The sequence below is a fragment of the Vulpes lagopus genome, chromosome 8 (genome assembly GCF_018345385.1).
Source record: "Vulpes lagopus strain Blue_001 chromosome 8, ASM1834538v1, whole genome shotgun sequence".
Lineage (NCBI taxonomy): Eukaryota > Metazoa > Chordata > Mammalia > Carnivora > Canidae > Vulpes > Vulpes lagopus.
Genome location: NC_054831.1, coordinates 131,204,405 through 131,227,269, shown reverse-complemented (window position 1 = coordinate 131,227,269; position 22,865 = coordinate 131,204,405). Strand labels below are relative to the sequence as shown.

At 53.3% G+C, this 22,865-nt stretch overlaps 1 protein-coding gene across 5 annotated transcripts; it reads right to left on the bottom strand.

The window, feature by feature from the left end:
- Positions 1-281: 281 nt before the first annotated feature.
- Positions 282-22,632, bottom strand: CASP9 (caspase 9). 5 transcript variants are annotated; one of them, XM_041767976.1, is made up of 9 exons: positions 22,265-22,632; positions 18,205-18,580; positions 15,424-15,458; positions 13,938-14,114; positions 13,453-13,542; positions 12,021-12,168; positions 3,714-3,893; positions 2,721-2,830; positions 282-1,139 (listed from the first exon to the last, which is right to left on the bottom strand). In XM_041767976.1, exons 2-9 carry the CDS (start codon positions 18,440-18,442, stop codon positions 1,050-1,052), a joined length of 1,068 nt encoding a protein of 355 aa, XP_041623910.1. In that variant the 5' UTR covers positions 18,443-18,580; positions 22,265-22,632; the 3' UTR covers positions 282-1,049. The 5 variants fall into 5 exon arrangements, with proteins under 5 accessions (XP_041623910.1, XP_041623907.1, XP_041623909.1 ...); XM_041767973.1 differs by lacking the exon at positions 22,265-22,632 and adding an exon at positions 20,884-21,156; XM_041767975.1 differs by lacking the exon at positions 22,265-22,632 and adding an exon at positions 20,484-21,026.
- Positions 22,633-22,865: the final 233 nt, after the last annotated feature.

Here is a 22,865-nt window from a genome sequence, read left to right as displayed (position 1 = left end):
TCTCCCTCTCCCTCTGCCCCTCCCTTCTCCACACTTTCTCCCTCTCTAAAATAATAAATCTTTAAAGAAATAAAAAAGCAAAAATCTCCTTTAGAAGAAAAAACAAAGAGAACAAAATGAGTGGGGAATAGGCAAAAAAAAAAAAAAAAAAAGGTGTCCATATTTACTTAAGTTTTTTTAAGAATACTAGAATATAAGAAAAATTGGTAATTTTTATTTTTTTAAAAGATTTTATTTATTTATTCATGATAGGCAGAGAGAGAGAGAGAGGCAGAGACACAGGCAGAGGGAGAAGCAGGCTCCATGCCGGAAGCCTGACGTGGGACTCGATCCCGGGACTCCAGGATCACGCCCTGGGCCAAGGGCAGGCGCTAAACCACTGAGCCACCCAGGGATCCCCAAAATTGGTAATTTTTAGAACTTCATTCAGGATCCACAGATTCCAGCTGACCGGACTCTAGTAGCTCCAAACTGGCTGATCTAAGAGAGAGGCTGGTTGGTTTGTAACCAAAATTTCCTACAGATCACTAGTTCTCAAGTTGGGGTCCCAACAGGGGACATGTGGCAGTATCTGAGGATGACTTTGGTTGTCACTGCTCAGACCAAGGTGCTACTGGCAGCCAGTGGGTAGAGGCCAGGGACGCTGCTACACACCCACCCCACAGCACACAGGACAGCCCCACAGTGAAGGATCATCTGGCCCCGAATGTCAACAGTGCTGAGGCTAAGAAGCCTTACTCCAGAGGGCGGTGGGGTCACAGGCCACAGCCACTGGCTGGAGAAAGGACCCCTGGTAAGAGTCCCGTGGTGTCCTTGGAATCCTTCCGCTCCTCTTCCTCTGTCGCAGGTCATCTGTCCCCACTTTGAAAGCTGCTAAGAGCCTGTCTGCCATTGGGGGGGGGGGGAAGAGCAGACCCACAGCAGCCACAAAGCCCTTTGAAGAGTGACAGCCGTAGTTACAGGAAGGGCCAGGCCTCAGCTGCCGCGGGCCCAGAGCAGGAAGGTTTTGGGGTGAACGGTAGAGCAGGGTGAGAGGGTGAGGGGCCTCATTACATTTTAAAATAGAGTTTTTTCCGGAGGAAATTGAAACAACCGGGAATCTGTTTGTAAACTCCTTTCTGCGAAACAGCATTAGCGACCTGTGAAAACATGAGCACAGGGAAGCCTGAGGTCTCTCCATGGAAGTAAGAGCTCCAGAGGGGGGCTGGGGAGGGGGGGGATGGCCGCCGGACCAGCCCTGTCACATCTCCAGCTTGTACCCTGTGTCTCTGAGTCTGTCTCTGTTTGTTCGTTTTGTTTTTTAGATTCCACGTAGAAGTGAAATTATACTGTATTTGTCTTTGTCTGACTTATTTCACTTTGCATAATACCCTCTAGCTCTATCCATGTTGTTGCATATGGCGAGATCTCATTCTTTTTTACGGCTGAGTAATATTCTAATATATACGTGCCGCATCTTCTCTATCCACGCATCTACTGACGGATGCTTAGCCTGCTTCCGTATCTTGGCTGTTGTACATAATGCTGCAGGGCAGGGGAGCGGGACGATGGGAGAAACAGGTGAAGGGGATTAAGAGGTACAAACGCCAGGGCACAGCAAGCGCAGCATAGAGAATGGAGTCAATAATATCGTAATAACTTGGAGCAGTGCCGGATGGCCACTAGCTTCTGGCGGTGAGCACAGCCATGACGTCACTGTGCTGTACACCTGAAGCTGATATAGCATCACTATATATGTCAACTATACTTCAATAGATACACACACCTATAAAGATACATAACTAAAAGCTTAAAACCTATTTTAAAACCCTGCGGCCTCCCTGAGTTGGAAGGGAAGGTGTTTAAAGAAAAATATCTCCAGTTTAGAAAACTCAAAATTTCGAAATTCAAAAATTCACCAAATTCAAATCTGATTGAAAGGTCTGCTTAAAGAAAAGTTGAGAGATGAGATCAGGCCCAGAAGCCAAGTGCCCCGCTTGGCCTTGACAGACTCCCCCCCACTCCCCCTACAAGGCCCCCGGCTGCCTCTGAGCTCACCTGCCCAGAGCCATGGCACGTGGCGCCCACTGGAGTCATGCTAGGTGGTGGCCTTGCACTTGCTTTTCTTTTCTCCTCTGCTCTGCTCAGCAAAGCACAAAGCCAGAGCCTCCCCAGGAGGAAGGCATAGTCCCAGCTTTCTAGACCCTTCTCATAACACAAAACACCTGAGCACGTGGGAGAGACCTGTGTGTGCTCTGAGACCCGTGGAGGAAGCAGCTGCTCTGAGCAGGATTCCGCTGAGGGGGTGGGGCCCTGTCAGGCCATCCTTCCCCCTCTCTCTAGGGCCCCCCAAGAAGGGCATATACTGTAGAAATAATTCTCAAGGGTCAAGAGTAGAAGACTACACAGTGGGGCCAAGGGTGCGGGCCCCACGACCTGCCTTCGGGAATGCCAAGCTCTGGCCCCTGAGCCATGCTGCGCCGGCACTGGGGACCGGCTCTGCCAGAGGGGATCCCAGTGTCACCTGGGGCCTCAGAGGAGCCGGGGAAGGCAGCCCTTTGAACAATGGGCAAATGTCACTGTAACAGCAGCACCTCGCAAGGAAGAGAAGCAAAACTCCCACGGCAAGCCAAGGTGCAGAAGAAACCCCTGACTCGGGCCTGGGCCCCCGCTGGCCCCCCACCCCACACTGAGGCTCCCGGCAGCCTTCCCGCTCCTTCCCGGGGGAAGGCCATGCTCACCCTGAGCAGGAGGGTCTGCAGGTCTTCAGCGTGAGCCCACTGCTCAAAAACACCATCCAAGGTCTCCACGTACCAGGAGCCGCTCTTGGTATTTCTCCAGGAAACAAAGCCTTCAGAATAGACGGGCTGGACTTCACCAGGGAGCCGCTAGGCACCCCCCCCCCCACTCAGGCTGCAGCCGCCCCTGGACTTGGGCCCACTCACAAGTCCCGCAGTCGCCACCCACATCCCTGAGCTCCGTCCCGTTCAGGACCCCACTTCCCCCTCACCCCTGGACTTCGGCCGTGATTCCTGCCTTCCCAGCAAGGAGAACAAGGCTCCCAGAAGTCAAGTGACTCACCCAAGGGCTCAGAAAGGAAGGAAACTAACGTTCATCACCCCTGCTGTGCGCCAGGCACTGTGCTCGGTGGTGATGGACTGGCCACCCCGCTAACCCCAGGGCAACCCCTGGGGCAACTGCAACAGCAACAACTGCTGCCTGTGTCTCTGCCCAATTTAAATATGAGAAGACCGGGGATCCTTGGGTGGCGCAGCGGTTTGGCGCCTGCCTTTGGCCCAGGGCGCGATCCTGGAGATCCGGGATCGAATCCCACATCAGGCTCCCGGTGCATGGAGCCTGCTTCTCCCTCTGCCTGTGTCTCTGCCTCTCTCTCTCTCACTGTGTTCCTATCATAAATGAATAAAAATTTTTAAAAAAAATAAATAAATAAATAAATAAATAAATAAATATGAGAAGACCGAGGCAGGACAAAGACAAGGGTGGGGCACACAAACCCAAGAGCAGATGCCTCTTAAATTCTGCATCCCAAGTGCCTCGCCTGCTCGCCCTGAGCTGAGGCCCTGAGAGGCGAAGTCATTTGCTCAGGGACACGCAGATGGCAAGAGGTGGAGCCAAGACTCACACCCAGGTCTTTCTTTCCCAACACACCGCTTCTAGGGCAGACGGGGGACTCGCCTGCCGGCTGGGAGGATGAGGTCTCCTGACACGCTCACCTGGGAAGGTGGAGTAGGATACAAAGATATCACTGGGAGTGGGCAAACTAGACACGGCGTCCAGCTGGTCAAAGGGGCCTGGGCCTTCCTGGAACGGGACAGCGTCTGGCTCAGAGTCACTGCCAGGGCTCCTGTCTTCAGGGGAAGCAGAGGCCACTGCAAACCCATGGTCTTTCTGCTCTGCAGGAACCAAAGACAGACACATCACTCACCACTGATGACACAGACCAGAGCTCCCAATTCCTCGCTTCCTAGCCACATCCGGCCTGCCTCAGCCTGAGACCCCCCAATTCCCCTGGAGCCAAGGTTCCAGGGCTGAGCAAACATCAGCAAGAAACAGAAACCAAGGCTTTATTAAAAAAAAAAAAAAAAGATTGATTGATTTGAGAGAGGAAGAGAGCGTGCATGTGCAAGCTGGGGAGGGGCAGGGGCAGAGGCAGAGGGGGAGGGGGAGCATCTGAAGCAGACTCCCTGCTGAGCGCAGAGCCTGATGCAGGGATCTATCTCACGACCCTGAGATCATGACCTGAGCTGAAATCAAGAGCTGGACCAACAGACTGAGCCACCCAGGCGCCCCCAAAGCTTTACTTTTTACTCTAAGTTTTACACGTTTATTAGGCAAAACTGGGGGGAGGGGGTACAGAATTTTTTTTAAAAGCTGCAAAAACAAGTTTTCAGGTATATACCCAAAAGGACAGAAAACAGGTGTCTAACCAAAACCTTGCATGGCAGTTCATGGCAGCATCATCCACAACAGGCAAATGGTAGAGATGACCCGAGTGTCCACTGACAGATGAACGGATAAACAAAATGTGCTGCACACACACCATGGGATTTCATTCAGGCTCGAAAAGGAGCGAAGTACTGGCCCTCATGCACTTGGGTGGGCGGGGGGGGGGGGGGGCTGGAAACATGCTGAGCCAAGAACCAGATGCAGGAGGCCATGGAGCAGGTTCATGTGAGAGACCCAGGACGGGCAAATCCACAGAGAAGAAAGGGAGGTGGGAGGGGGGAGTGAGCACTGATGGGTATGAGGTGTCGTTCAAGGTGATGAGAAAGTTCTAGCATGAGGCAACAAAGGATGCATGCAGGTACTCGCTGCCATTGAATTGTATACTTTAAACTGGTTAAAAATGATCAACTTGGGGATCCCTGGGTGGCTCAGTGATTTAGCGCTGCCTTAGGCACAGGGCGTGATCCTGGAGTCCCAGGATCGAGTCCCACATCGGGCTCCCTGCGTGGAGCCTGCTTTTCCCTCTGCCTGTGTCTCTGCCTGTCTCTCTCTCTCTCTCTCTGTGTGTGTGTGTGTCATGAATAAATAAACAAAATCTTTAAAAAAAAAATCAACTTTACGTCATTTGAAAACAAGTCACATTATGGCCTTAAAAGGCAAGGACATCCTGACACACATTGCAAGGGATGAACCTGGAGAACATGACGCTCAGTGAAATAAGCCAGTCACAGAAAGACACACACTGCCTGCCTCTACGTACGGGAGGTGCCTACAGTAGTCAGACGTATAGACAGCAACACAGCAGTGGTTGCCGGGGATCCCGGGGACCCAGGGTGGGGGGCAGAGCAGAATGGGGAGTCACTGAGAAGTGCTCTGGAGGTGGATGGGGGACACGCTGCACACCAGTGCTTAATGCCACTGAGCCAAACACTTAAAAATGGTTCAGAGGGTAAATCTTCTGTGTGTCTTACAACAATACTTCTAAAAAAAAAAATTTTTTTTAAGAAAAGGACACAGGCCAGTACACCAAATGAGACGCATTCAGCATACATTCATCGGACGGAGAGGTGAGAGCTGTCTGCGGGGTAGACACAGCGATCGTTAAGAGGCCACCTTGGAAGAGTGGGGTGAGCAGAGGACATTTACTTTTCAGCTCAATCCACCTCAGAAAGTTTGATTTGGTTTTTCTCTTCCTGGTTTTTTAATGATCATGAACTACTTCTGGTCTCATGACCAGGTTACTGACCAATATTCTCTATGTTGACCATTTTGTAGCCGGTAGCTTTCTTTTTAACCGTATTCACAGCCTCTTCTTTGACACACATGAAGTCTCAATATGATGATTCTAATCAACATGAAGCCTGGCCACGTGGGCAGCAGCCAAGGCCCACCGGGGTGGACGGTGCACCGTGTCTCCCTCCGGCCCTTTGTAGATTTGGCCTTACTTGGTCATTTGCAGGTTCAACGAAGTACGCTGTATCCCCTTATCACAACATCACGAGGACTTGCCACGGGGTATTACAAAGCCTTCTTTAAAATCCTGGTTTATGACCCCAACAGCAGGTGTGCACACACACACGGAGTACCCCTGGGGCACAGAACGCCCACACGGGCACCAAAGAAGACACAAAAGAACAAGATGGGGTCCTGCTTTCTGGGGAGCTGAACACCCAAACAGAAAAAAAACTCAATGTACACGAAGATTTAGATTTTAAAAAATGATATAGAACTGGGACACCTGGGCTGTTCAGCGGTCGAGCATCTGCCTTTGGCTCAAGGCATGACCCCGGGGTCCTGGGATCGAGTCCCGCATTGGGCTCCCTGCATGGAGCCTGCTTCTCCCTCTGCCTGTGTCTCTGCCTCTCTCTCTGTGTCTCTCATGAGACATTTATTTATATAAATAAAATCTTTAAAAAAGTGATATAGAACTTTTTTCTCTCATTCTTGGCAGGGGAACTGGGGGCAGGCAGGGACGTAGTCAAGGAAACTATCCGTCGTTATCAGCGTGTCCTCCCTTTCAGACAACCAAAGGGAGAAAAATTGCCATTCTTGGCTTCTGTCTTCTGAATACCAATAAGGTGGACCTTTGTCACCTTGCCTCGGCCCCTCGAAAGCACAAAGCCAGATACGGGTCACCTCTAGCAGGCACGCAGGATGTCACAACATGCATTTCTAGACTCCAAATGTACTCTTCTCCTGTCCTCATGTCTCCACTTCCTCCCTCGTTATTTTGTTCTACTAAATCCCTTGTATTCGCTAAACTATCTCAGATCTTTGTAGGGCATCAAAGAAGGCATCAAGCCATAGGTCACGGGATCTGTGGAGACACTTACAGCTTCTGACCCTGTACTTTCCTGAGGAAATAATTCAAGTGACGCCAACGCCCTCTACGTAAAGACATTTGTGGTCACGGGAGACAAAAATTAGATATCCACCTCAGCGGCCAACATGAGGGAAATGGATTAGTGAGTGCATGTCACTAAGATGGAACATTATAAAGCCATTTGAACGAATGGTGATGAAGACCATGGAGATGTGAAGAAATGCTCACGGGCTAATGCAGGATGAGAAAAGCGGATGTGCCCGAGGGCCACGTAAGAAGCAGAAATGAGACAGCTGGGTCAGGCTTGCAAGATCCTGGATGATCTCTGCACTCACATTTTATGTCTTTTAGTTTCAAAATCTGAATTCCTCCCAAAGCAGTGGCAGACTTGGAAACCAGAGGGGTCAAGGCAGGACTTGGGCCACATACAGCTCCACTGTACAGGGCAGTGACATGGTGAGAGGTCACCTGGGATGAACTCCAGGGAAGCAGAGCTCACTGCAGGGAGCAATGGGCTACTCCAGAGAGAAAGCAGCTATAAGGAGCTTCAGTAGAGGGGATCCCTGGGTGGCACAGCGGTTTAGCACCTGCTTTGGCCCCGGGTGCGATCCTGGAGACCCGGGATCGAATCCCATGTCGGGCTCCCAGTGCATGGAGCCTGCTTCTCTCTCTGCCTCTCTCTCTCTGTGTGTGTGTGTGACTATCATAAATAAAAAAAAAAATAAAAATAAAAATAAAAAAAGGAGCTTCAGTAGAAGCAGAGGGCAGAGTGACACAGAGGGTTCCTTAGGGAATGGTTTCTGGGACAGATGACTGTGACCCAGGCTCCGATAGGAGAGGAACAGTCCTGATGGGAGAAGCAGCACATCAGGCAGGCCCCGGCAGGAGGGCAGGAGGGTTTATGTGGCTGGATCTGTGGTGGGCAATAGCAAGGAGGGGAGGAAGTCATAGATCACCCGGGGAAGCTGGGGTTCCATCTGCAGGGAGCTAGAGATGGGACAAGGAGGGTTCCAGCAACCCCATATCATAGCCCCAACATCTACTGACCTCTCACCCCATACATCTGACTCAGAAACTGGGCAATTTGTCTTTGTTCTCACAGCTGACCTTCAGGGGCCAGGATCCTGCCCTACATATGTTGTCTCTCAGCTACGCTGCCTCTTCCATGGAGGCCCCTGAGCTTGCAAAGGGGGCTTCTGAGACCTGTGAGGGCTGGACTGTTGCATACTTACTCAGGTCCCTGCTTCTGGTTTTCTTGGCTGAGATTCCAGCCCTGGCTGTCTGGGACCTGAGGTGTGGGTGGCTGGGGTCAGGGGCACTGCATTCGGGGGATGCTGTAGGACTGCCCTAAGGAGACAGAGGGGGGCAGAGGGACCACCTGGGGAAAGCAGAGAAGATACAGTGGGATCCAAGAGGGGACTACAAGTGGGAAAGAGAGAGAGAGAATGAGTCACACAAGGGATGTGAACCCGTCTCCATTCACATGTCCTCCTCATTTGACAAATCTGATGTGAAAGCCTCGCCCACGCGTTATGGACGTGATGCACAGCTGTGTTCTTTTTTTTTTTTTTTTTAATTTTTTATTTATTTATGTATTATAGTCACAGAGAGAGAGAGGCAGAGACACAGGCAGAGGGAGAAGCAGGCTCCATGCACCGGGAGCCCGATGTGGGATTCGATCCGGGTCTCCAGGATCGCGCCCCGGGCCAAAGGCAGGCGTTAAACCGCTGCGCCACCCAGGGATCCCCACAGCTGTGTTCTTAAAGAGACTCTCGAATTCAAAACCCCCTGGAAGGCAGGCTAACTTCCCCGAAAGAATAAATGCACAGCCGGAGAAGCTGTCCCCTCAGCACAGAAAATCTACAACCACACAGAACATTGTGCTCCCTTCTGTCTTCTCAGCAAATTTCTAGAAGTCTGAAGAGGGGTTGCCCCAAAATGCCCTCACAGAGGCCGCTCAGCTCCGGCCAAGGGTATCGTGCCGGGTCACGCCGTATCATGCTACTTACCCAGTGACTTGCCGCACCAGTGCTACCAACGCTGAGGCGCCTGTTTCTGCCCTGGGATGTGCACTGCCGCTTATGAAAGGGGTGCGTGACTTGTCAAAGGATTTTAAAATTGTTTGAAATTGTTACAACAGTGAATTCTGCAAAAGCAACACAAGTGCCACCAAAATCCAGGGCAGATGTTCAGATGCCGGTAAACAAGAGGACACTCGGCCCGAAGGGGACGCAGACAGTGGGCAGCTCAGCATTTCTGTCCTCAGCCACTGTCCTGCCCCCAGGTGGCTACAGTGTGACACACAAAGTCAACAGCCACCCGGGGGACGGAGCAGAGACCACAGTTCCAAAGGCAGCATCATAATCACTGCATTCCAGCTCTGAAATCCCTGTTCCCATCGAGTTTTTTTTTTCTTTTTTCTTTTCTTTCTTTTTTTTTTTTTTAGTGGAGGGAATCTCTATCACTTAAAATCTTGCTCACAGTAATTTTCACATGGTTCTATTTCAAAATCAAATCATTAGAATCCACAAAAGATACAAGCATCCTGTGAGCTTTGTGCCAGGCTGGGGGGACCTGGGTGAAGGACAGACGGAACTAGCCCTGCCTTAGGAAAGCTGACCAGGGGGTGAGGCCATCTCAGTACAAGGAGAAAGAGCCAGGAGGGGAGAACAGAGGCTGCAGGAGACAAAGACCAGCTAACCCTGACTCTGTGCAAGGAAGGGGGGGGTTTACGGGAAGACTTCCTGGAGGCAGAGACAATTAGCTGTAACTAGAAGGATGGGTTAGCAGTAGGCCAGCAGGGGTGCCTGGCTGGCTCAGTCACTGAGCACGCCACTCTTGATCTCAGGGTCAAGCCCCACGTTAGATGTAGAGATTACCTAAAAAAATAAAACCTTAGGGGCGTTTGGGAAGCTCAGTCAGTTAAGTATCCAACTCTTGGTTTCAGCTCAGGTGGTGGTAATCTCAGAGGTATGAGATCAAGCCCTGAGTCAGGCTCCATGCTCAGCACGAAGTCTGCTTGAGGTTCCCTCTCCCTCTGCCTCTCCCCACCATGCACATGCTGTCTGTCTGTCTCTGTCTCTCTCTCTCCCTTTCTAAATAAATAAATAAATACATACATACATACATACTTTTTAAAAATAAACAAGTAAAAAAAATAAAATCTTAAAAAACAAAACAAAACAGAGTAGGCCAGGGGTCAAGGCAGAGGGATGGACATGGAAGGCTGAGGAGCAAGCCAGCACCTGTGACACCCTCAGAGGGTTGAAGAGCGCCGGCGTGGGACATGGCATGCCAGGCTGGGGGACGCAAAGTGGCCTAGGCCAGATCCGCAAGGACCTGGTGGGCCCGCGAGGGCGTCCAGAATGTGACCCTGCAGACCCTCCACGCTGCTGAGAATGGACAACGAGGAGGCATTGAGCTAGCTGTGACCTTCCCAGAACATTGACGTCCCAGCTCACCCTTCACCCATGGTTCCCTTGCCCGCATCACCTTCCATTCTACTCACACAAGAGAGAAGAGCCATTTGCTTCAGGGTAAGAACACCTTACACATTCTGACTACACATTCTGGATCATAAGAAAAACAATGAGCTGGACTGGAGAGGATTTCTACAACCCCGAGAGCAGCAGCCTTTCCACTTTCCTAGTACCGTAACTCTGAGGTAACTGTGGGCCGAGGACAGGGGGGCTCCTATGTGACACAGGATCCTTTGGGGTCAGAGGAGGGGGAGAGTCCAGGTTTGCAGTTCCAAAAATGAACCGGGCACTGTATTAAGTGCTGTACATGCACTGGTTCAAGTGCTGGATATTTCACAGTGACGCTAGAAGGTAGGCTTTGTTATCATCCCCACTTGCCAAGACTTCTAGAGATTAACCGGCCACTGTTCGTGCAGGAAGGAAGCAGCCACCAAGACTGAACCTGGTGTTCCTAATCACTCATGGCCAAGTTATGGGCATGGCTCGTGACAGTGAGGTGATACAGTTCCAGTCAAATTATAAATCCCCAGCACCTAACACACAGCCTGGTGTATACAGCAGATACTCAAAAACACTTCCCAGATGTCATGCGACCAGACAACCCACACTCCCTCACCTTACCCCTGCCAACGTGGAACAGTACAGGGCAGAGGAACACGGTCAGAAGAATGTGCTACTGGGGTGTGTGGGGGGCTCAGTCAGTTAAGCATCTGACTCTTGGTTTCGGCTCAGGTCACGATCTCAGGGTCGTGGGGTCAAGCCCCATATCTAGGGCTCCCCACTCAACAGGGAGTCTGCTTGTCTCCCTCTCTCTGCCCAGCACCCCACCCCCCACCTGCCACTCACATGCATGCACATGCTCGCTCGCTCTCTCTCGCTCTCTCTCAAATAAATCTTTAAAAAATAAAGAATATGCTACAGGTAAAAAAATAATAATAAAAAAAATTTTTTTTAAAGAATATGCTACAGGTCATGATCTCAGAGTCCTCGAATGGAGCCCCACCTCAGGCTCTGCGTGAATACGGAGCCTGCTTGGGATTCTCTCTCCCTCTGCCCCACCTCGTGCTCTCTCTCTTTAAAAAAAAAAAAAATATATGGGTAACCCGGGTGGCTCAGCGGTTTAGTGCCACCTTCAGCCCAGGGCATGATCCTGGAGACCTGGGATCGAGTCCCATGTCAGGCTCTCTGGTGGAGCCTGCTTCTCCCTCTGCCTGTGTCTCTGCCTCTCTCTATCTCTGTGTCTCTCATGAATAAATAAATAAAATCTTTAAAAAAGTAAAATTAAATTAATATATATAAAATATAAGAAAATTTTATATATAATATATTTATATTTATTTATAAATATATTATATTTACATATATATAAAATTTCTAGTACCTGGCCCTTGGGAATTCTAATACTAATTTAGCTCTGGCCTCCCTTTCGCCACAACAGTGAAAAGAGGGTCTAATTGAAGAAGGTTAGGGGAATGATAAGGAAAACAAAAGAGGTTTTTCTCTCTCCTCTGCTCTGTGGTTGCCAAGTGTCTGAAGTTGAAGCTGTCGAAGCTGGGTGAGCCCAAGGGGCTCCTACACCGTGAGCCGGAAGACTCTGACCTCTACAGGCTGGACAAAGCTGAGCAGGTGCTGCTGCTTTGGACAAAGTGGGCATGTTTGGGACCCTCCAACTGCCTGGACAGACCTCTGGGACATCCAGAGGGGTTGGAGATGGGGGCAGGGGTGGCTCTGCCCACTAGAGTCATCTGCGGGGAGCGTGAGGATGCACTTACCCCCACCACAGGCCTGGATAAAGAAGAGCTTGGGCTTCCCTCCCAAGCTGGGGCAGCCAGTTCCATTGAAGATGTTCACAATTTTCTCAATGGACACAGGACATCCATCTGTGCCATAAACGGCCCCTGGGAACTGGCGGTGGCTGGCCTGGAAGACCAAGAGAATCCTGATTACAAAGCCAAGAAGTTGGGATGGGTCCAACACACTGCTCAGAGGCTTTGTAGGGCCAAGCAGTTAAAAGACCCCAGCCAGGGGCACGAGGCTGCTTTAGACAGAGGGTGGTTCTGGATGGGCCCCGGGTCAGCGTCTAGTCTAGAGGTCTCAGACTCATGTGCCTCCAACAGCCTAACTGGAGACTGCTGGCCAGCTGCTTCTAGATCGGTGGTTTTCAAAGTGTGGTCCCTGGACCAGGGGCATCAGCATTGCCTGGGAACCTGTACAGCGTGCTGATTCCTGGGCTCTACACAGACCTACGTCAGAAACCTTGGTGGTGGGGACCAGGAATGTGGTCTTTCAGGAGCCTCTGATGCAGCTGAGCATTGAGAAACACTCTAGATCAGTTCTTCTCAAACTTTCTGCATATGGGGACCCTGTCAAAGTGTAGGCTCTCTGGGAAGAGGTCTGGGGGGCAAGGCCTGAGAGTCTGAATCTCTCAAGATTTCTTGGTGAGGCCCATCCTGCTGGTCCAGGGGTCACACCATGAATGAAAAGGAGCCATACAAAAAAAAAAAAAAAGAAAAGAAAAGAAAAGAAAAGAAAAGAAAAGAAAAAGAAAAAGAAAAGGAGCCATATAGGCCAGAGTTTCCCTCTGTGAGGATGCGGCCTAGTAAGACCAGACCACTGTGGTTTTTCAAGAGAAGCTGGAAATCTTGATTTCTGTGAGTAAATTGCCAGTCATGAAAACACTGTGCCACCCCCAGGGGGGCTGTAGGCCTTTAGCTTGGAGCTTCTGATCTGTCCAACCCTCAAATGAAAAGATGAGGAAGCTGAGGCCCAGGCAGTGGGAGGGGCTGGGCCACAATGACCCAGCACATCAGTGGCCAATCCCAGAGTGAGTCCCAGTGTCCTGACACCCAGCAAGTGGCAAAGGGCTGGGACAGCACCTGGTGGGACCAAGGCAGGAGCTGGGAGCTCCTGTGTGCCATACCCGGCTCTGAACAAGATCCAGGGCAGGAGCTCTGTGAGCAGCACCTGTGTCCTCCCTGCCTCTCCCAGATGGCCTCTCCCAGGAACACCCCCCCACCCAGGGGGAGCATCCAAGTCCTCAGAGGGCCTGAGGACTCCCAGGAAAACAACAGGGGCTAGACAGGGCCCATGGCTCTTCTCACAAAGCCCAGGGTGTCGTGGACACAGGAAGGGACGGGGCTCCTTCCCGGCATCTCAGAGCAGCACTTCTGGGTGGCTGCCCAAGGAGCCGCCACCTCTACCTGCCTCACAGCCATGGGACAGGACGACCACCACACAGCAGTCCAGAGCGCTGTGGTCCCGCCGCGCCAGCTCCACCAAAGCCTGGACCATTTGCTACAAGAGAAGGTTGCAGATGAGCCATCGTGTTGATGGATCGGGTCCCCACGCGGAGCCCCCACCAGGGCAGAGCGCCTTCCCCGCTCCCAGGGGCAATGCTGCAGTGATGACCGTCCTGACAGTCACAACCGCCACCGGCCTCGGGGACAAGGTGCAGCGCTCGGCCTGGCTCAGGCCCTCCTCACACTGAGCCGAGGACGTGAGGACCACTCCTGCCATCTAGACGAGGAAGCGACGGCACAGGGACACACCGCAGGGAGCGGGCGGCACCCTGAGTGTGTGGCCGGGCCTGACACGGCCCCTGCAGGCGCTCCGGTCATCAGGACCCTGTCAGGGGGTCGCAGGCCCCCACCCCCGCCCGCCCCCCGCCCCCTCCTCGGCCAGGGGCCTACCTTGGCCGTCAGGTCCCACTTCACCTCCACCATGAACCGCAGCAGACCGAAGCGTCGCTGTAGCTTCTCGCAGTCGATACTGGAGCCACCGCGGGCCGTGAGCCTTGACTCGGGGCAGAAGTTCACGTTGTTGATGATGAGGCAGTAGCCGCAGGGGTCTGCGTTCAGGGCGTACGCCTGCCCAGCACAGGGACCAGGGTCAACTGGGGCGCCGCCGCACTCCTCAGGACAAAAGGGGGGGCCCCTGGCTGCATGCATGTGGTGGGCAGTCTGGAGAGATGGGACAGCAAAGGGGGCCTGGGGGCGCCTGGGGGGCTCAGCAGCGGAGCGTCTGCCTTCAGCTCAGGGCGTGACCCCGGGGTCCTGGGATAGAGTCCCGCATCAGGCTCCCTGCTCAGTGGGGAGCCTGCTTCTCCCTCTGCCTCTGCCCTGCTGCTCTACCAACTTGTCCCCGCTCTCTATCAAAATAAATAAAATATTTAAAAAAAGAAAGAAAAGAAAAGGGGGCCTGCCCTCCCTCAGACAGAGCAGCAACATCTACGCCCCACATTCTAGCACCAAAGCAGACTGTAAACCAGGTGGGCATGAGCACGAGTGGTATGACGTACAGACAGCTAATGCGGGAGGGAAGACCAGCTCCCACGGCAGCATCTAGCTTAGGAATCCAACACCCAGAGGCACTTGCCCCCAAAGGAGCTGATGGACTGCCCCACCCAGGGCAGCTCCTGAGAACCCTGTGGGTGGCTCCGTCAGCAGACTCCTGCCCGGGCCCACCCGCGGAGCGCGGATGCCGCTTCCCAGCCAGGCTCCCCGTCCCCAGGGAATCCTCTCTCACAACAGCCTGCTCTTTTTTTCACGACACTTGACACAATTTAAATTTAGGTATTTCTTGGGCAGCCCGGGTGGCTCAGCGGTTTAGTGCCGCCTTCAGCCCAGGGTGTGATCCTGGAGACCCGGGATTGAGTCCCATGTCTGCTTCCAGCATGGAGCCTGCTTCTCCCCGTCTGCTTCTCCCTCTGCCTGTGTCTCTGCCCCTCTCTCTCTCTGTTTCTCAAATAAATAAATAAAATCTTAAAAAAAAAAAAATTTAGGTATTTCTTTGGGTAACTAGCCTCTGCTAGGCTGATGGCTCCACAGGGATTAGAAACACAAGGGGTCTGCTCTCAGGTATCCTGGCCTGGAGCCCAGTACTGGCGCGCAGGAGTCACACAGCAAATGCTGTGAACGAGAAGGAGTGACTGACTCGGTCCCAGGGCCATTTTGGATGCCCGCCTCACGTTAGGTCTGACCCCTGACTTCAGACAAGAAAAGAGCAGGGAGGCTTGGACAGCCTGCTCCAGGAAACTGTGCTAGAGGCAGGGAGCTGTAGGGGGCCTGGGACCCTCTCTCAGGGCTCCGTTCCCTGGGCTCCAGAGGCAGCTGCAGAGGGAAGGATCTGGAAAGTGCAGAGCATTAGAGCCCAAAGCCAAGTCACAGGAAGACTCACCAAATCACCATTTCCCTTGGAAATCTCCTGAACACCTAGAGAGAGAGTGAGGGGGGAGAGGCATGAATGGCTGGCCCCTTGGGGGAGAGGCAAGGGTCTTTGAATACAAAAGAACAAGAACCTGGGAAACATCAGGCAGTGCAGGTGGGAGTCTAGGGGCACAGCCACCTTGCAGAACTGCTCAGAAGTTTCCAGTGAGGATATCTGGGTGGCCTTTGGCTCAGGGCATGATCCCAAAGTCCTGGGATCAAGTCCCGCATCAGGCTCCCCACAGGGAGCCTGCTTCTCCCTCTGCCTGTGTCTCTGCCTCTCTCTCTGCGTCTCTCATGAATAAATAAATATTTAAAAAACAAAAAGCAAACAAACAAAAATAAGTCTCCAATAAAGTTAAACGCACACCTATCGTCTGATCAGCAGTTCCATTCCCAGGTTTCTACCCGATAGAAATTAGTGCAATGGACACAAAAAGACCTGGCCATGGATGATCACTGAGGCCTTATTCTTTTTTTTTTTTTAAGATTTTATTTATTTATTCATGAGAGACAGAGAGAGAGGCAGAGACACAGGCAGAAGCAGAAGCAGGCTCCGTGCAAGGAGCCTGATGCAGGACTTGATCCCAGGACCCCGGGGATCACGCCCTGAGCCAAAGGCAGATGTTCAACCACTGAGCCACCTAGGTGTCCCTCTTTTTTTTTTTTCTTAAAGATTTTATTTAGTTATTTATTTGAGAGACAGAGAGAACACATGCACATGCACACATAAGCGGTGGGGGGGGGGGGCTGCACAGAGAGAGAGAGATGGAAGTCTGCTTCTCCCCGCTGAGCAGGGAGCCCAACGTGAGGCTCCATCTCAGGACCCCAGGATAATGACCTGAGCTGAAGTCAGACAATTAACCGACTGAGCCATCCAGGCGCCCCACTGAAGCTTTATTCTTAATGCCCAAAGCAAGAAACAACCCAAATGTTCATCAACAAGTTGACAGATAACAATTTATGAAAAAAGCCATGTAAGGGAACACTCCACAGCCTGAAAAGGAACGAGGTACCTACACATACAATGCCGTGGAAAATACGGAACATTATGCCAAGGAAAGAAGCCAGAGAGTATACGTGGTGTGATTCCATTCAAGTGAAATTCTAAAACAGAAAGGCATAAATAAGGGAAGCTCCAGGAGAACAGACGCTTCCTGTCTCTAGAATCCGTGGAGCCCAGCACCCAGAAAGTCCTCCGCAGATATTTGCAGAATAAATGAGTCAAAGTGGTCATTTTTTCCATCAGTGTCAAACGAGTTTTCATTTCAATTCATTTCATTTCAAACAAGTCCCCTGACCACCAACCTACAATATAGCAGGACTTTTTTTGTTCTTTAAACAAAAAGAACTTGGTGGCTACCTCTGAGTTCTGGTGCGAGTTTAGTTGCACTGGAACCTATGCTTGTGATCCTACAATGGTCCCATTCATTGCTCACAGAGGGCCGGGACCCCTTGCTGGGAACTAATCTCTGAAGAGTTTAAAAGCCACGCCAGAAAAGCATTCACATCTCATTTTTTAATTGGAAACGGTTTTACCTATCTGACGAATCCTATAGTTCATAGCCTCAATCTGAAACTGTAGCTCATTTCCAAAATCCCACTGCACCCCCAAAACTATAACTATTACGCACAACTGAAAAATTCTTTCATTCCCCAAATTAGTAGTATCAATCCACAAAGTGAGAGACGGACATCATCAAAATAGCACAATAAGAGGGGCACCTGCGTGGTTCAGGCAGTTAAGCATCTGCCTTCAGTTCAGGTCATGATCCCAAGGATCCTGGGATCGAGCCTCATGTCCAGGCTCTCCCTAGTTGTCCCTCTCCCTCTCCCTGCAACTCCACCTGCTTGTACATGCACACACGTGTGCGTGCACACATGCTCTCTCAGTCTCTCTGTCAAATAAATAAAAAAAATTTAATGACATAATAAGAGCTTTCAACTGCCTTCCCAGACAATGAACACCAATTCTGACAATCATCCACAAGTGAGAATGACTTTGTGTAAGTCCACACATTGAGTAGAGAAGTTCCAAAACACTGCTGGTGCAAAAAAAATCTGAGATTGGATGCACTAAAGGGGTCAGTCAGCAAAGACTGGAGGAGCTGACTCTTCTTCAAATGTGAAGCCAACACATGACTTCAAAAAACATGAAAATCAAGGAAATAGGACACCACCAAAGGAGCACAATGATTTTCCAGAAAGCAACCCCCAAGAAATAGAAACCTGCAATGTGCCTGATAAAGAATTCAAAATCGCTGTCTCGAGGAAGCTCAGCAAGCTACAAGAGTATATACAAAGACAATTCAACAACAGGAACAATTCAACAACATCAGGAAAACAACATATGAACGAAAGAGATAGAAATCCTAAAAATGAACCAAATGGAAATTCTAGAGCTGAAGAATGCCATGAATGAAATGAAAAATGCAACAGATAACATTGACATCAGACTTAATCACGCAGAAGAAAGAATCTGTGAAGTAGAAGACATATCATTTGAAGTTACCGGCAGAGAACAAAGAGAAAAGAACCAAGAAGATGAAGAAAGTCTACATGAATCATGATTTATCTTGAAAAGAAACATCTATGCGTTACTGGAATCCCAGAAGGAAGGAAGAGAGGGAGAAAGGGGCAGTGGGCTTATATAGAAAAATAATAGCTGAGAACTTCTGGGGAAAGACCTGGATATCCAAGGTCATTAACTTCATAGGTCCAACTACCCACCAACCACTCTCTTGGTACTCACAGACGTCACTGAATCGTCTAGAACCATTGTCCGTTGGCTTGGGCACCAATGGTCTGACAACCTGTGGCTGGAGCTCAGCTGGCCCCAGCACCACCGGAGCGAGTTTTCCTGGAGTCAGCTTTGATGGATCCTTCCCTCTGAGATCCTCTGGTGTGAGTCTCGTTGGTCCAAGCACCACAGGCATGAGGTCCAGGGGTCTGGTGGCCTCTGGATTCTGCTTTACTGCTTGCCGACTCATTCTCAGGCACGAAGCCAGCGCATCCTGGCCTGTGTCCTCCAAGCAGGTAATGAACAAAGGAAGGGCCTGACTCCCTCGGGTCTCTAGATCTATGACCAGCTGCCTGGCCTGGTCGCTCCGAGACCCCGAGCCTGCATTCTGTTTGAGAAGAAAGACATGGCACCATTACCCATACAATGTCCTGTGACTCTCCCCCCGTCCCCCCGCCCCATTTCCCACCTAGCATAAGGCTACAAAATCAGGCACATGGACAAAACTTGAGCCTGCACTCATAGTGAGTGTGTCCCACTAGCCAGTCTCTGCTTATCTACTCATTCAGCATTTTGGAGGCATCTCTTATGAGCCCAACACCATGCTAAGAGCTGAAAATACAGCAGTAAACATGATCAGTCCTTACGAAGCGAACATCTCGTGGGGGATGCAAACAGACAAATCAGTGGTGACACACCAAGGAGAGAAGTGTCAGATGGGAAAGCACAGGGGCCTAGGAGGGTCCACAGAAATCCACCTCAGCCTGGGGAAGCCAGGGAGACCTCCAGGAGGGGGTGTCTTTAGAGAGACCCCAGGGACCATTAGGAAGTAAATAGTGAATTCAGAGAAACGAGAAATCTAAGCTGGAATGGGAAACAGTCATGAGGGATGAGGCCTTTGTGCAGTCAAGCCAAGAAAGCTGTGAGGAGCCAGTGACGAGTTTTAAGAAAGTGACAGAGTCAGATCCACCTTTTAGAAAAATCATCCGATGGGCAGGGTGGACAACGGACAGGAGTGAGCCACAGCCAGGTCAGGTGGTGGCAAAGACGGTGTGGCAGGAATCGAGAAGCGAGGGGACGGGCCAGAAAAATAAATGAAGGAGAATGCACAGATCTGCGGGCTGATGGGGTGGACTGTAAAGTGCAGGAATGACTGGGGTTAGTGAGTGGCAGGATGGTGGGGCTGGTCACTGATACAGAGAAAAGAAGAAACTGCTCATCTGCTCGTTGTCCTCTGAGACCCACCTCTGGCCAAGTTCCTCAGGAGCCACAGGGACGAGACACCACCCTGTCCTCAAATATCCTACAGCAGCTCTGTCCAAGGGAACTTTCTGTGCTGATGGAAATATTCTTTGCCTGCGCTGTTCAACGTGGCAGGCCTTAACCACACGTGGCTACTGAGCACTCGCGCCCTTCAACTGAGGAATCGAAGGTTCTATTTTGTTTAATATTAATTACTTCAGGGCGCCTGGGTGGCTCAGTTGGTTAAGCATCTGCCTTCAGGTCATGATCCCGGGGTCCCAGGGTCCCAGGGTCCCAGGGTCCAGTCCCACGTCGGGCTCCTTGCTCAGCAGGGAGTTGGCTTCTCCCTCTGCCCTTCCCCCCTGCTCATGATCTCTCTCTCTCTCTCTCTCTAATAAATAAAATATTTAAAATATATATTAATTACTTCAAATTTACACTTAAATAGCCACATGTGGCTAATGGCTACTGTACTGAGCAGCACAGACCTATCATTTCACGAAAAGGTGATCCTAACGAAACGGCTAGCTCCGTGCCGCATCTCAACACTTACGAGGCACTCGGAGTAAGACGGGCAACGTGTTAGATGCATCGTTTCATCTAGTCCCCCTCAACAACATTAAGGGGTTAAATTACCATTATCCCCACTTTACAGACGAGGGAAACTGAGTCTCAGCAAGGCACTGCTAATACGTTAACAAAGCCAGGAGGAGGCCCCAGATCCACGTGTGGCAAAATGCCAGCCCTGCCTGAATTTGTTGCTAACATTTAACATCAGGGAATTTAACATCGAAATCAGGGTTTTCAGCTTCTCTTTAAAAATCTGGCAACACAAGGCCAGCGTTCTGGAACCACCACGCTGAGCTGGAGGGCTGGGCTGCCTGCTGCCTCTGTGGGCATTTGAATTTCTATCTGAAGGCAGGGGAATGGCCTCAAACCACTTCTACTCCTCAGTACAGGCCCCACAGCAGGTGCTCAGGAGGCTTCTTTTAACGTCATTATTCATTAGTAATTTTTCATGTGACACATTCTATTGAAGCCTTGCTCACCAGGTTCAGGCCAAGCTCCTGGGTGATGAAGCAAAGGGACGTTGGGTCTGCAAGCAGGCCCCGGGGCCCTGGCCTGGGGCGTCCAGAAAGCCACAGACACAGCCCCGCACCTGCTGGTGGCAAGTGCCTCCCGGACCCTCCTCTCCCAGGCCTGCGGGAGGGCCCCGTGAGAAAAAGGCGTAAAACTGCTTTTAAAGAGAACCGCACAACCTCCGCTGGGCCATGGTGGGCGGGAGGGAGAGGGGCCCCCGGCGGGCTGGGGGCCGGGGCCGGGGCTGGAGGGAGCGGAGGGGAGCGGAGGGCAGCGGAGGGGAGCGAGGGGCGGGGGCTCGCCGTGGCCTCAGCTCCTGGGCGGCCTCGCGCCTCCAGCCTGGGGCCCGCGCGGCGGGGAGGGGCGCACCTGCAGGTCCTCGACCATGGCGGCCGTGAAGAGCTCGCGGCTCAGCAGGGCGTCCCAGAGCGCGGCCACCTGCAGCTCCCGCACCAGCCGCACCCGGCACCGCCGCAGCACCCGCCGGTCCGCCTCGTCCATGGCGGCCGGACGCCGGGCACCCCGCGGCCTCGGGGCGCTTCCGGGCCTGGGCCTCGGCCTCTGCGCCCCGCCTGCCGCCCCGGACCCGCCCCCGGACCCGCCCCCGGACCCGCCCCCGGACCCGCCCCCGGACCCGCCCCCGCATCGCCCCTCCGCCCTGGGGCTCCGCCTCCGCCTCCGCGCCGGGCACACCCCCGAGTCTCTGCTCCACCCCCAGGTCGTCGCCCCGCCCCCAGGACTCACCCCCGGGTCACCGCCCCGCCCCGGGCACACCCCCGAGCCTCCGCCCCGCCCCCAGGACTCACCCCCGGGTCACCGCCCCGCCCCGGGCACACCCCCGAGTCTCCGCCCCGCCCCCAGGACTCACCCCCGGGTCACCGCCCCGCCCCGGGCTCACCCCCGAGCCTCCGCCCCGCCCCCAGGGCGTACCCCGAGTCTCCGCCCCGCCCCCAGGGCGTACCCCGAGTCTCCGCCCCGCCCCCAGGACTCACCCCCGGGTCACCGCTCCGCCCCGGGCACACCCCCGAGTCTCCGCCCCGCCCCCAGGACGCACCCCGGGTCACCGCCCCGCCCCGGGCACACCCCCGAGTCTCCGCCCCGCCCCCAGGGCGTACCCCGGATCGCCGCTCCGCCCCCAGGTCACCGCCGCGCCCCCAGGACACACCCCCGGGTCACCGCTCCGCCCGGGCACACCCCCGAGTCTCCCCCCCGCCCCCAGGGCGTACCCCGAGTCTCCGCCCCGCCCCCAGGGCGTACCCCGGATCGCCGCTCCGCCCCCAGGTCACCGCCGCGCCCCCAGGACACACCCCCGGGTCACCGCTCCGCCCGGGCACACCCCCGAGTCTCCCCCCCGCCCCCAGGGCGTACCCCGAGTCTCCGCCCCGCCCCCAGGACACACCCCCAGGTCGCCGCCCCGCCCCCAGGGCGTACCCCGATAATTGCTCCGCCCCCAGGACCGACCCCCGCGTCGCCGTCCCGCCCCCAGGGCGTACCCCGGGTCTCAACCCCACCCCAGGACACGCCCCAGGTCGCCGCCCCGCCGACCCCGCACCCCCACTCCGCTTTCACAGGAACTCGGGGGGTCTCAGTGCTGCCAAGAGGGACTCCGTGCCTGCAGCCAGGGTGGTCTCGCGCGGTTGACTGCTCCAAACCGGCCCACGTTACCTCCCGCTCTCCCCGCCCCCCCCCCGGCACCTCCCACAAAGGAAAACAGCAGACACCTCCCGGGACCCCCAGGAGTAGCGCTCACGTGCTCGTTCCAAGAACAACCGCTCCTGCTTGTGGAGCATTTGCGGAGCCCCCGCCGCTGCGCCGGTCCCTCTGCGCGGTCTCGCCTCGCCCGGACCACAGCCCAAGCGAAGGGAAACCGAACGGCCTTCTTTCCCCCCGTTTCACAGACGGGGGGTGGGGACGCTGGGGCTCAACGCAGGGACCTCCGCTCGAGGCCCCAGAGGTGGTGAGCGGCATAAGGCAGTCGAGGTGCGAACCTGAGCCTGCCTCCCGTCCACCTGGAACGCATCCCCCCGCGCATCCACAAGTCCGCAAATACGCGTTGAGATCCTGCCTGCGCTGAGGTCCACGCAGGCCCCGAGAACACACAGTGGACAGCACGCAGGCCCTGCCCTTAGAAGTTACTTCCCAGTGGGAGGAGACAGACGATGAGCAATATAAAGAAATAAAAGATGTTAGTGATAAATGCAAAGGAAACTTTTTAAAGCGATGATAATAACAACAACAAGGTGGGGTGGAATATTAAATCCCCTTTTTCGTATCCCCAAGGAACCGGTATCATTGGGTCAGTGAAAATCTACCGCATTCGCCTGCGACGTTCCCCGGCCCGCCCCGCCACA